This window comes from Bombus flavifrons, chromosome 17 (genome assembly GCF_040668555.2).
Source record: "Bombus flavifrons isolate JBK064 chromosome 17, iyBomFlav1_principal, whole genome shotgun sequence".
Lineage (NCBI taxonomy): Eukaryota > Metazoa > Arthropoda > Insecta > Hymenoptera > Apidae > Bombus > Bombus flavifrons.
In genome coordinates, this window is record NC_138458.1 from 3599795 (window position 1) to 3614523 (window position 14729).

The 14729-nt window shown below is 37.9% G+C and overlaps 1 protein-coding gene across 2 annotated transcripts in view; it reads right to left on the reverse strand.

Moving 5' to 3' along the window:
- Positions 1-10200: 10200 nt before the first annotated feature.
- Positions 10201-14729, reverse strand: part of LOC138188797 (L-allo-threonine aldolase) — a 56757-nt gene continuing 52228 nt past the window's right edge. For both annotated transcript variants that reach the window (XM_069130860.1, XM_069130861.1), the window contains one exon: positions 10201-10726. In XM_069130860.1, the coding sequence (XP_068986961.1) occupies positions 10260-10726 (467 nt within the window). In that variant the 3' untranslated portion in view covers positions 10201-10259. The remainder of the gene's footprint in view (positions 10727-14729) is intronic.

Below are 14729 nucleotides of genomic sequence, written 5' to 3' on the forward strand. Positions count from 1 at the left end.
CATATTTACATAATTATTCTGTGTGAAACAAAATTATTTTATTTATATAAATAGTTAGATATACCATGTATAATATTAATAAGTTTGTCATTGAATGTTTTCCTCTTTTCCTAAAAATAAGGAAATCGCTTTGAGATGGATGCAAGCCTAGAATGAAAAAATTAACTTTCAAAATGGTATTCACGGTCATAATATATGAGTGTTTGTTTGTTCTATGTATAAGTATTTGTAATGGTTGAATTAATTACATTTCTGTTGCTCGTATAGGCTCTATACATTTCTCCATGCTAAAAATACAAAGAAAAATCAGCTTATTTAGCAAATTGTCAATTATTGATATTAATATATGCTACTAGTACTGCATTCATTCTATCTAAAATTTCTTTTTTCACCAGTGAAAACAATCAAAATACAATTACAATTAACGTAATTAACACATCGACAGAAAGTGATACACATCTTCTGAGCAATCTACCCGAGAATCACAAAGGTTTATTCTAATGAGGTGTAATAGTAATCGTTGCGATAGTGCTGCTGCTGCTGCTGATGTAGACGTCGCCGCTATAAGCTACTGCTGCTTTCTTCTCATTTATGTGCCATGGAAGAAAAATCGGACTGCGGGCGCCGGGATTCGAACCCGGGTCCCGAACGTTCGTAACCTAAGGCGCTAACCACTGCTTTTTTTTATAATGTTTATTTAAACCAAGATACATATTAATACATTTGGTTATTCACAATAAACTGTGAATTTCGGTAAGGTGTGTTAGGCAAAAGTACCGATACGCGACGGTACGACGAAGCCATACTATGTTATGTGTCGGCGTGTTTCATTTTTTATGATGTAATTTATTCTTTGGAATTAAGCCGCTGGGGACCGGAGCTTTTATGTGATTTTGTTTTTGGTTGTTTCCCTTTGTCCTGAAAACTTGGTCGCAAAACAGGACGCTTTGGTAGTCTACTTCTTGGGTGCTATGTGACTTTGGGGAGGGGTGGGATGAGAGGGAGGGGGGAGGAGGAAGGGGATATTAAATAGGTTTATTTACAATATTTACAAATATTTACAGTTTACACCTGTGTTATACGGTGTCAGAATTGAGTTCTGTCGGTTTAATGGTTTGCTCTCTTGTTTTATTATGGATTTGGAATCCACCAATATTTTTTTGTGTTTTTTCTGTGTTTGTTTTTAGTGTCTTTCAGAGGGAGGGTCACGTTGTATCTCCACCTAGTGTCAGCGGTTTGTCCGTTTAAGTTTTCTTCGCAGAGTATAGTTTTGGTCCCTATTTTGCTTTTTATGTGATAAATTATTGGGATGTTATTTTGGTCTTGGAGGTAGTTTTTTTCGTCTAGGTATAGGAAAGCTTCTGGGGGGATACAGCCTGTTGCCAGAGTGTTTTTGTAATATGCGTCATTTGGGAATAAGCAACTGAAGATCAAGCTATTTTCTTTTATTTTTGCCGCTTGCGCGAAGTGGTTTTTTATTAATTTTAAGATGTGACAGTCTATGCGGTGAATGTTGGCTAGGACGTAGATTATTTTGTTTTTAACATATTTTTTGAATCCGCTGTGTTCGGATCTGTAAGTACTCAAGCAAGCTCTGATGCATTTTCTTTCGAATATGCGAATTTTTTCCATTTGGAAGGCTGATATGTTGTACCAGATTGGGCAGCCGTAGGTTATGATCGGTCTGATTAGTGTTTGGTAGCACAGGATTTTTACTTTGCTGTTGAGATGTTTGGAGTAGAATAATCTTTTTGTTTTCCAGAATACTTTGCTGGCTTTGGAGAGTTGAATTTCGATGTGCTGCTTATAATTTAATTTTTCGTCTGTATTTATGCCTAGGTATTTTACACAGCTTTTGTGTGATATGAGCTCCCCGTCGTTTGCTTTTTCCCTTAGTTGAAATTTTGTACCGTGTTCTCTTTCTATTGGGCCGATTTTGCTTGATTTGTGTCTAAACAGTATGGTTTCGCATTTGCTTGCGTTGGGTTTTAGTTTCCATGTGCTGTAGTGATCGTTAATTTTCTCAAAAAGTTCTTGCAGTTCCGTTTTTATTGTTTTGGTTTTGCGGCCTGTTACGTAGATGATTAGGTCATCTGCGAAGGCTATGGAGCATTTATGGGTGGATGTATTGAGATTAAAGAGGTTTAGTAAGTCACTATTGTAAATACCGAAAAGTAACGGGGAATTTACTGTACCTTGTTGCAGACCGTTTTTTATGGAAAATTCTTTGCTTGATGTGTGTGAACCTTCGGTCATTACGAATGTTCTGCTTGTGATCATGTCCCAGACTATTTTGATTAGGTATTTAGGAAAGTGCTTCAAGTGCGAGGCTATTTCATGGTCGAAAGTTGAAGTAGTTGCTGAAAGTTCTAAGCATGTGCAATATTTTTATGTTAAGAACTGCGTGTCGAAGGGAATATTAGATTATACATATATACCTAGTCCTGAGAATGTTGCTGACATTCTCACCAAAGGCTTAAATAGAGTTAAGACTCGGTATTTTACCAAAGCCATGGGGCTTGCAGAAACTACGATCAAAGAGGAGTGTTGAGAGAAGTTAAGTTGGCATGATCGCTAGTTACTACAAGCTAAGTTGGTACGACTTCTAACGACGCTCTTTTGTCTTAGAAGTCGACCACGTGTTAATTGACTAAGTGTATCCTGTGTCTTAAGACGTGTTGTACGAGGCGGAGAAATATAGAGAGGAAAATCGAATCTGTGTGAATCGATTAATTATCAACCCCAAACCTACATCAGTTAACAGATCTGAGTTACTTTTGAAATTACTCAATAGCTGTTACCCCTGACTCAAATAGACAAAAACTATCTACAGCTGTAAATCTTTTTTCCAAGATGATTGCTGGAGGTGCACTATGATGCGGCAAACAAGTTTTTTTGATACAAGATGATTACGATGTTACATCAGAATTCATGAAGTTAATAATCTAATGACTCGATATTTTTAATACCAAATTTCTAACGGATTTACAGACTGTTCGGTTATGAGTGTAATAAAATTTATGGAGTGATTCTTGGAACCAATATAAAACGAAAGTCATGAACAAAAAGATTACGTATTCGGTTTTCTTTTTTAGTTGTTGACAATTAAACATCAGCTGAAATATCACCTGTAAGCGGGAAACTCTCATTACAGGGACGAAAGTAGGTTTGCCTGAGCAACAGAGTGCAGAGCGATTCCAAATCGAACGATACATGAGTAGTAGCTTATGTACAAGTCGTAGAGAAGAAGGTTATGGGATTCGCAGACGTAAAACATCCTGCGAGACGTTGTCCAAGAAAAATTATAGATTAAACATCAAACCTGCAAAACTCATTAAAATCCATAACAGCATGTCATAACTGCTCCAGGGTGTTTTCGAACAGAAATAGCAATGTGCACAGAAAAACCACATATGCATTACAAATTTATGAGCTGTTAATAAATGTGGCAATACGCTGTCTTGTATGAATCACACACGATTTCTATACAAATTACCGATTACTGTATATCACAATATTTACATACATGGGTATTAAATAAAAGATGAAGAAACACAAAAAAAAGCTACAAAAAAAAGCTACAAAAAAATTAAGTTTACTCTCGAAGGTATAATTAAGATATCCTTTTATGTAGTAATGTGTAATAACATAAATTAATGTACAGCCGAATGATAAATATTTATCCCGTTGAACAGCTCTTTTAAGTTTTTGCTAAAATTAGGAAATGCTACTATTCTCCCAAGGCATGGAGGATACATTTTTCTTATTAGATTATAAATAAATCACGTTTTGTTATGTAAAATTAGAAGATATAAATAGACGAGCAACGACAAGAAAACAAAAGAATTGATTGCAATTCTTGTATTATCTATTACTATCTTAGTATTGACTAAGCTCAATATCCAGATGTATTTCTTAAAAGCGCAAAAAGTGTAATGGTTTGAATCTTTTCTCAATTTGTAATTAGTTAATAAGATACAGTTACTTGCTTGGAAGTTTATTTCGTTAAAATTTGAGGTAATATTAGGTGTAGTGCGTTAAATAATCACTCGGTGTTTAGGTCAACAATATATTTATTAATAAGTGCCTTCTTTTGACCGCGTCACGTATCACTCTCGGTTTCGCTAGTCAATCTCGCTGCGCGGTTACAACACAACTTTCTCACTTCCTGGTTCGAACTCGACTGTCGATCAGATTCGATTCCTTTCTGTTTCTCGCCCTTCAATATCCCCACTATCCACGCGTTTGTTGCCACTGTCACGACCGGCACGCTTCAAACCCGATGGACTGATGATGGAGATAAAGATGTAGCGGCACTCGGCGACAATGTATATCGCCGAAGTGCTTGGTGAGCTATCGATATCCCAACGGTCCTTCCGTCGAATGTTCTAGAAGAAGGCGTGCATGGTAACGGTTGCGGACGCCTAACAAACGCGCGGATAGTGGGGATATTGAGGGGTGACGAAGAAAGAAAGAAACAGATCCAATCGAAAGTCAAATTGTAAGAGCTTCAGTCTTGGAAAGTCACGGCTGGAGTTCAGAACCAAATCGTAATTAGTGTAAACCAAGTGTTCAAAAATAAATTTTCTTTTTATTTTTTTATATTTTATTTTTTCTTTTCATCTGAGATTTCCTTTTTTTTATTTTACGTGACACCATGCACGCCTTCTTCTCGAACATTCGGCGGAAGGTCCGTTGAGATATTGATGGCTCATTAGGCACTTCGCTTCGGCGATATACATTGTTATCGAGTGTCGCCACAAGTTTGTGTTCATTTGTAAATTATTCGTTGGTTATCAAGTTTGTTTAATGTAAATTTACAAGCACGAGCAGAGTGTTTCATTATTTCACGGCAGTGTTGGTCAAAAGTTTATTTACATACGAAATAATAACTAAATATACAATTTCACTTATAATAAGAATAAAATTTTGTGTTTAAATAAAAGTCATTTAAACGATAGCAGAAATAAATTGTTTCTTATTCTTCCCTATTTGCAAATTTCTTATTATTTGGGTTAAATTGGCAGACAAATAATAAATGCTAATAATAAATAATTTTCCATTTTATCTTTTTCGTTTTACTTTATATCAAGTCTGTAAGTATGAAACCGGAATTTGCCTATAGATGGCGCTAGCTGATAATGTAGTTATCACTGAACTGCGTCATTGATGCCAAAAGTCTTTGTTGACATCTCACAAACATTTTCGACTCAGAACAATACAAGTTTCATACAACAGCATAGTTTGTAATAGCGTTGAACATGTCAAATTTTGTGCCTGGAAAATGTTGCAGTGTATTGTTACTTTTAAAATTATTCATCTTTCAAATAAATTGTTCGAAGGTCTATACTTGCCAAAGAAAATATTCGCTTTGCTGGAGCTAACGACTGGTAAAGGTGTGTTATATTTTTATGTTGACTTGGGAAAAAAAGGAAAGCATTTCGATTTTCATGTATTTCCTTTTTTTTTTTATATATGTTCGCCGATTTCTTTGAAACGACTTGACCGATCGAGATTCTTTGCATCGTGCGGAGAATATTCTCCCGTTGGTCCCGTTAGAAAATTTTTTTGCAAAAATTCAATTTTTTCGTATGTTTATCTATTATTAAGGATTGCATTGAGCAATAGAAATAAAATCTTTTGCACATTCTAAGGGTATTATCGTCATGACAAAGTTCATTGTTATCTATTGTAATAGTAATTTGTTTATGAATTTCATTTACGTGTGTTTAGCGATCAGCGATGCCAATTGGTTAGAACAAACGTTAATGGATGAAGATAGATGGAGAAAGCCTCCTACCAATGTAGATCGTGGGTGACATTGCTCATGGGAAAAGCCCACTTCCTTCCTGATTTTTAAGAACGAACAGTAAGTCTAAGGAATGTTTAAAGGAACACTTGTAATAAAAGATATTTGTTTAGTCTGAAGGACCTTAACTATGAAAATGTTGTCATGTTGACTATTGAGGCTACGAAGTAAAGGTGTGTGGACATTTGGTGGCCATCTTGCCTACGGGGTGGGGTTAGGTAGAAAGTCACCGAACGTAACATAATAAATAGACAGAAATAAATTATTAATGACTACGAAAACAATTTTACTGTTTAGTTGGCTATGTAATATTGATCGTTTCACGAAAAAATGTGAAATAAAAGATTTTTTGTCAAGAAAGTATGACCGATTTGAAAGCGCCAAAAATTATGAAATAATTTTCATCCTATTTGTATTTTATTTAGGCACGTATGCAATAAAGTTTATATTAACCATTTATTTACGAAATAACATACTAAACACATCGCAACTTTCTCCAAAGCGGTGCAAAATTAAAAATACTACAAATATATCGTTTATTTCCATTTCTAATTGCATAATATTAATAACTGTAACGATTGTAGCGTGAGTTAACGACAATCTTGCTACTATCGCCGGCCACTTAATATCATTTTGTATATTATGGCTTGTAGCCGAAATAAAAAAATTAATTCAAACGCAATACAGACGCACAATTGCAATTATAATTTACTGGAGTGGTGAAGATATTTTTTTCTGAATATCTCGGGAACTTGTGTAATTTTATGGTTGTGTTCCATTTTCTGAGCCAGAAAATTAATTTCGGATAAAAAACGCTTTTTTCTATTACTAGGTCTTTCAGGGCCGTTGTTAGGCAACACAGAGATTGTACAGGTTCTACGGCAAGATGTATCCGAGGTCACTCGTTTGGGGCGTCGATAGCCTTGTCCTCCTTGCCCAGTTCCATCAGCTTCTCCAGAGAAAACTGGCGCGCTCTATCTCCTTGTACTTCACCGTTTGCCAACATCTTGAAAAGAAAATAATGCTTCACTAAGAATTGATAGAAATGGAGATCACGATCCATCAATTAAGAATTCCGATTTTAGAAATTACAATTAAAAGTGGCCCAGTTATTAGCTTACGTACCGTCTGGTATTTTCACCATCTGGTCTATCCGATGTTCTGAACACCGTGGAATTAGCATAAGGATCATAGTCGATCAGAGAAAACGTCGTCACGATCTCATCTCGCGCAAAATGTGGTCTACCGACTCGGCCAGTGCCTCCAGGTTCACCAGTTTTACGATCTGGTCCAGCGATCTCTTCACTTTACACTCCAAAGATATGATAGTCCTCGATTGCTTCATTTTCGTGCCTCGTGTTTGCCATTTGAACAGCGGTTTCGTGTCCTATAAAATTCTAATATTTCTTGGAATAAATTGAATATGTATATATATATAAATATGCTTACTTGCTCAATGGCACGCCACCTGCTTACTTAATTCATCGTGATGAATTACATCGTGTTCCAAGGTACATCTAATAGAAAGTTTAGAATTTTCTTCGTCCATTCACGCGGATGTATCAGCGGTTACCTGTCCCAGCCAATTTTTTTACACTAGTATAGGAAAATGGTATAGTGCTAGTAGGTTTGATAACCGTATGATTGTTACAATATCGTTTGAAGCTCCGTCAATCTATGCTTATGCAATCACTATTCGTCACTAACTAACTTTGTTACAACGGTCCTTTTTTAAATACGCGAAAACATTCCATGACAACGCTGACAACACGCACCCGATATCTCCCAAACAATCCGTTCACGATACTACACTACATTCCTACACTAGCTACGTATTGTGGGTATCGCATGGTTCCATTTGATCGAAGACTGTCAATATGAGGGTAGATGGAATTTTGTTATAGCTACATGAAAGAAAAATCGTCGTCTACGGGGTTATAGTCAGGCAGAATACTCCTAATCTATATATTAGGTTGTCCGGAAAATGTTTTTCTTTCGCAAACATGTTTTTTACAACAATGCACCTTCATACAACGTGAAACCAAGTCTGTGAAATGTCACGGTGTTTTTCTGAACAGAACAAAATGGATCGTACGTAATTCGACAAAATAATATAAAGCGAAAAACGTAGCGCCCTTACTATTTCCTCATAAAACGAAAGAAACTTAACCTAATATTAGGTTGTCCGGAAAATGTTTTTCTTTCGCAAACATGTTTTTTTACAACAATGCACCTTCATACAACGTGAAACCAAGTCTGCGAAATGTCACGGTGTTTTTCTGAACAGAACAAAATGGATCGTACATAATTCGACAAAATAATATAAAGCAAAAAACATCGTGCGTCTGTTATTTGCTTATACAACGAAAGAAACTTTTTCTAATCTAATATAGTTATTGAGTTATTGGAAAGATAATATACGCTTTCCGTCACGTTCCAAGCGATAAAGTTATATTTTATTATCTATTTTCCGCATGAAATCGACAATTCTCTCTGTTACAGGATTACAAACAGCATTTAAATTTGCATGATTTTACATGCTGTCATCGTCATTTAACCTCGATTCTCTTGCATTAGAGAAATACGCAAATTCCAGTTCGCTTGTTCACACGAGTACGTCGGATTTTAATATTCGCTGATGAAGTGGAATAAATTTGCATACAAAATCCGAAACAGTCGGCAAAGCAAAGGCTAAGTTAATCGAAGCCGATGATTTCCATATCTCGATTTTTGATGGCATTGCCCAAGAACACTCAATGTCGATCTTATCGGCCGATGATTGGCTATTTGTCCGGCAAATGGAATTCACCTGACATCGTGATTTGCATTGAACAATATCAGAAGCTTGTCAGAGTGATGTCAGATAGTGACAGTTTAGCGATAAAATCAGCGGCATCGCATATTTCTATAAAATGTACCCGTCATTCATATTTATATTTAGCAATTTATTCACCAGCCAGAATGGTGAATCAATTTTTTCAACTTTTGGATACGTGAAAGAAAATACACAACGAAATTTGTTCGCACCTTGTTTGCCAACGGAGATACAATTAAAACAGGAAATTAAAGCGGAGCTGGTTAAAATCTGATAAGTTTTGATTCACGTTGAGGTACGCTAATTTTCTGAAGGAAACCTTGGCTCTTTCACGCGAGGACATTCGGTTTCATATATTTATACAGCGTTGATAAACGATAGCTTCTCGTATAAGAGCGACGAGGATAGACGATAATTTCTTCTTTGCTTCGCTGTTGACATTTACAAATTACAGACGATAGTAATTGGTCAATGAATGATGGGAAATTCTGTGAAGATGAAATATTCAAATTATACTCATATGGAGAAAGGTGCAGAAAAATGGCGCCTATATAACTCAAGAAACACATTTAAAAAACGAACATGAAATGTAAATCGAAACGAACTTACCAGGCGATCCAGTATACCGTCTGTTTGTGAAGGGCTGTCGATTTCGAATAGGACAGAATTTTTGGGAAGATATATTCGAAGGATGTGCTGGAAGGAGACGTCAATTTCTCCCTTCAAAATATGGAGAATAAAAGCCACGAGGAGTTTAGAATTTAACTTTAGGATAAATCAAATCGCAGCTTAGTTTGTAATACAAATAATTGTTCACAGCAGCGGCTGAATTCCGTTGGCACCGTTTGTACTTTAAATTTGAATAGAAATGAAATAAAATAAAAAAATGTATTTCAATACTTAACGATCTCATAACGAGATTGCAACGTAAAAATTGTTGGTGGCAGAAGGTAGAATTCCCACATCTCACGAGAATTCTCCGGCCGGCTAGCGATCCAACGGCAACTTCACGATTACTGTTTCTCTTGGGGAAGGGCCGACGTTCACCAGACATCCTGCCCGCCTCAATATAATCCGCTGGGCGACACGATGTTCCAGAAATTGGTCCGCTAGGTCGCGCACGCCTTGCAGACGGGCCTTTCTGGCAAACATCTTCGCAAACTTTCGTTTGTTGCGTTTCTATCCTCCAGTCGGTTAAAGAGACGGTGTAACCCATTGTATTTTGTTGCAAAAGAATGTCTCCGTCTCAAAAGCTATTATTTTCAAAATGTGTTAGCATGGCGATGAGCATATCTGGTGTTAAATTTTTGACCTTCGGGTAGTACGCCACGGGCTGCGCAAACATCTCCCAACTGAGCGTTTTACATTCTTTAAAACGAATGATGAAATCTTTGGAAAACAGAATATAATGAAATATCTGCTTCTAAAGCGTGTAGGCCAAATAATAGGGAATTTTTGTTCTCAGATTTATTCTTTTAGATGTTTTTCTTAGATTAAATTTGGCCGATTTGGAAAATCATTTATCATGAGGAGAGGGGCAGGCTGATTGAAAAAGGTTTAATATAACAAAAAGGAATTATGCGTATCCCAATAAATATATTTTAGATAACAATTAGGCACCCTTGACTATAATAATTAGAATTTAGGATCTAACTTTTTAATAACGGATGTAACCTTTTTAATAGCTAACATCAAATCATCGTCTGTAATTTCGAAAGAAAATACAAACCTGATAAGTGAATCGGTCAATCCCAAACACTTGACGACAACGTGTTCGTTCTCAGCATCATCAAATTCTAGCAAACAATGAATGAACTTCGTTGTGTCAATGGTATCAGATTCGATGTTAAGGAAAACAATATTTGTCTGTACAGTACTCAAATCAATCGAAAATATAGATGACTGGATTTCATTTAGCGCAGATGCAAAAGCGTAAGCCCTTCTATGATCATCAACTAATTTGGGGATATTTTCAAGAGCTACAAGCCCAGCTGCAGCAAGAATACCAACTTGTCTCATATCCCCACCAAGTACTTTCCTGATTCTCCTTGCACTAGTGATAAAATCTTTAGATCCACACAGAAGAGAACCTACAGGAGCACCTGAATTAAAATGAATATGTTTTAAATTAAAAATAGCTTTACGATTTTGTTTATAACTCAAATTTTGCTTATCTTAATGCAATAATATATAATATAATTTCATTATAATATGATATAATATAATATAATGTAACCTTAATTTTCATTTGTGATATGTGATGTATTTCATGCAAACGCGTTTTATACTACACTACATATAGTGATTTGATTTATTTAACTCGATGAATGCCACGCCAGTTTTACAAGAGTTTGGCCGTGGCGCCACGATGAGTATTTTATTATCCGATACATATAATGCTGAAATATTATCTACAAGAGATATGTTATGATGTATAATCATCATTAATGAATTTATCTGACTGAGGCCACCGGTGGCCCCCATAGCGCTGTAGTGCAATTTAGCTCTCGATTCACTTATTTATTGCGATTATCAATTATCTCATATTATTTCTTCGCGTTGCCAAACAATTGTTCTATGTTGTTACGTCCCGAAACCTACCATATACCATAATGCATCCCTTATCATACTTATCATACTTATTCAGACCCGTAATAATCTGTAGCGGAATGCGAGCAGGACAATTCAAATCTTGTTGTTTTGCTTCGGAGTAGCAAGACTGTTAGGTCAAAGTATTGTAGAAAGTAACGCACTCCGAGCAAAATAATGTCGCCGCTACATACAACCGTCAAACGCAGCCGAGTTCAAATTTTCCGGCTGTCCCCCCGACCAATATAAATAAACAGACGCAGTCACGACAGTGAGAGTTTATCATACGCAATAAAGGATTACGGACATAAGCGAACATACGAAGTTTCTCTGAGATATCATTGAATCATATTTATATTTTGTACCTGTGGACTGTGTTATACTCTATAACGAAATACTTATTACAAATATATATATTGACGGAAATAACGCGATTCTGTTATTCCATTATATTTTAAATAGACCAATCCTCCACATTGGTGACTCCGACGTGATCTGTAGTTATAGAGGTAAAGATGAGTAAGTAAAACTCTTCGGCTATGGCTGCGCAACCAATCCGCGGCAGCAGGTATCGAGCGAGACGAAGATAAAACTATCTTCCTGCTGGGGTGCCTTGAACCAGAATACCTGGAGCGTGTAGAGGATGCTGGACTGAATTTGTCGGTCGGCTGACAATATGACCAAATTAAAGAAGAGTTGATACGAAGTGTAGCCGAGTCCGACAGCGAGAGGGTAAAGCGATTGGTTTTACGAACAATATTGAAAAGCAGCTGAAGCTATTACAAGCGAGATTTGATGCACTTGATATTAGCATTCGTCGGAGAACACGTTCGCGATCTCCGGGAAGACGTCGTCGTCGGTCGAGATCCCGAAACGGCCTTTGTTACTATCATGACCTATACCGAGAACGGGCGCGAAAATGCAGATCACCGTGTCGGTGGAATCAGGGAAACGGGTCCAGCCGTCCGTAAACGCGGCGAACGGTGACGACTTGGAGACCCGCCGCATTTTTATATGGGATCAGCGAACCGGTGTTGCGTATCTAACAGACACCGGTGCAGACACGTGCGTATTTCCGCGCAGCAAGATACGAGGTTACGTGAGCAAAAGCAAGTACGAGCTGTTCGCGACGAATGGAACCCGTATCGCGACCTATGGGACTATCACCTTGTCCCTCGACCTGACTCTACTTCGAGATTTTAAGTGGCGTTTTGTGATTGCCGATTTTTTTATTGCGACCAAGCAGCAGGCCAACACGGAGTATGCGAACCGGCTTAAAGAACAGATGGGAAAGGTCAGGCCGCATCCGGCTAAAAAAAAAAAGTTTTTCTTGCGTCATGACGCGATAGGAGATCCTTTACAGCCCCAGTTCGACGGACCGTTTAAGGTTGTAAAAAGGGGTGAGAAGGATTTCGTGATTAAAATAAACGATCGTGACGTAACGGTTTCCATAGACCGTTTAAAACCGGCGTTCGTAGTCCCAGACGACCTGGAAGAGAAGATCACCGAACCTCGAGACATACTCATTCCGGCAAAGCAAGTGAATGCGCACGATGAAAACAGCGCAAACAGCGATCGAACTGCTGAAGAAAGCACAAGAAATGGGTATGTCACGCGGTATGGACGTAGAGTCCGTTTTCCAGACTGGTATCGGGCAGATCTCGATTAGGTGTCTTATCGGTATCGGCAATAAAACAGAGCAACTTCGTAAATACTTTTAAAAAAATTTTTTAACTTAAACGTTATCACTGGAAGGGGGGTAATGTAGCGGAACGCGAGCAGGACAATTCAAATCTTGTTGTTGTTTTGTTTCGGAGTAGCAAGACCGTTAGGTCACAAGTATTGTAGAAAGTAACGAACTCCGAGCAAAACAATGTCGCCGCTACATATAACCGTCAAACGCAGCCGAGTTCAAATTTTCCGGCTGTCGCCCCGACCAATATAAATAAACAGACACAGTCACGAGAGACAGAGTTTACCATACGAAATAAAGGATTACGGACATAAGCGAACATACGAAGTTTCTCTGAGATATCATTGAATCATATTTATATTTTGTACCTGTGGACTGTGTTATACTCTATAACGAAATACTTATCACAAATATATATATTGACGGACAAACTCCATTCTGTTATTTCATTATACTTTAAATAGACTAATCCTCCACAAATCCAAAAGAACCGCAACAAGATTTGGCATTTTTTACTTGACTGTCAAGGCCCTTAATTGCCATCATACATCTTTCAAGTCGAAATTATTGTATATTAAAATGAGAATATTGTTCACTAAGGTAAAAGCGGATTTTCCCATGTTCAACAGCCACTGAAGGAGGACGCACATAACAGATATATATTTCATGTATAAATAAAGCTATCTTTATATGTTTTATACTACATTAATTTTGTTACACCATTGCAGTAACGCTGGTAATCGTTAATATCGATTATTAATTAGAATTATTATAATAATCGATTTGTTTAGATTATGTATTTCTACTAATCTTGGTGCGTCGGTCTCCAGTGACCGCCACGGCCAAGTTGAGTGCCACTCACCGGTGACCCCCATGGCATTCAACGTGTTAATGAATGGATTTATTTACAGTAATACTGTAGTAATGACAATATAGTAATGTACAACTAAATCAACTAAATTTGTGTCACTGGACATCGTCAACAGCTGTCCCTGGGGGAAGATAGAGGAGGCCCTGGAGTTCTACCGGGTGCCTCCCTATCTGCAAGGCCTAGTTCGGACATATCTCCGGGACTGGAGTATCATCTATATAACGACTAGGGCGGAGAGATGAAGAGACCGTGAGGTGAGTCTGTTGGGTGCGGTTGACCCTGCAGGTACCAACGTTAGAAGCTAGACGCGACAGAACCTGCCAAAAAGTTGGTGGGTAAGCCCCGATAAGACAGCGGCCGCGTACGGACTTAGGGTCGTCGAGGTTATCCTGCCAAACTGGGCGTTTAGTTGCACTTCGAGCCATCGAAGGGAGGGGATTGTTATTAGTGCGAGGCGGGGGGGGGGGTGTGTGTGGAAGCCTCGTGAGTATGTTTTCACGGTTCCAGGGTGGCTCCTGATGCGCTTCGGGTGGTCATCGTGCAGGTTTTAGCCGGTATGAATCCGACATTATACCGTGCTCTCACTCCCGAGGGCGCGAGGTACCTATGAAAGTGTAGCAGCACGCGAATTCAAATCCCGTTGTTTTACTTCGGAGTATCAAGACCGTTAGGTCACAAGTATTGTAAGGAGTAATGCACTCCGAGCAGAACAATGTCGCCGCTACATACAACCGTCAAACGCAGTCGAGTTCAAATTTTCCGGCTGTCCCCATACCAGTATAAATAAACAGACGCAATCACGAGCGACAGAGTTCATCGAACAGAGTTGAAGCGTTTTGACGCATAAACAAGCATCGCAGTGATCTACGAAGTTTCCCCGAGTGTTTACCGGTTATTTATTCCGTGATTTAAAATTTATACCAACGGACTCACAATTCGTCTGTAATTAATT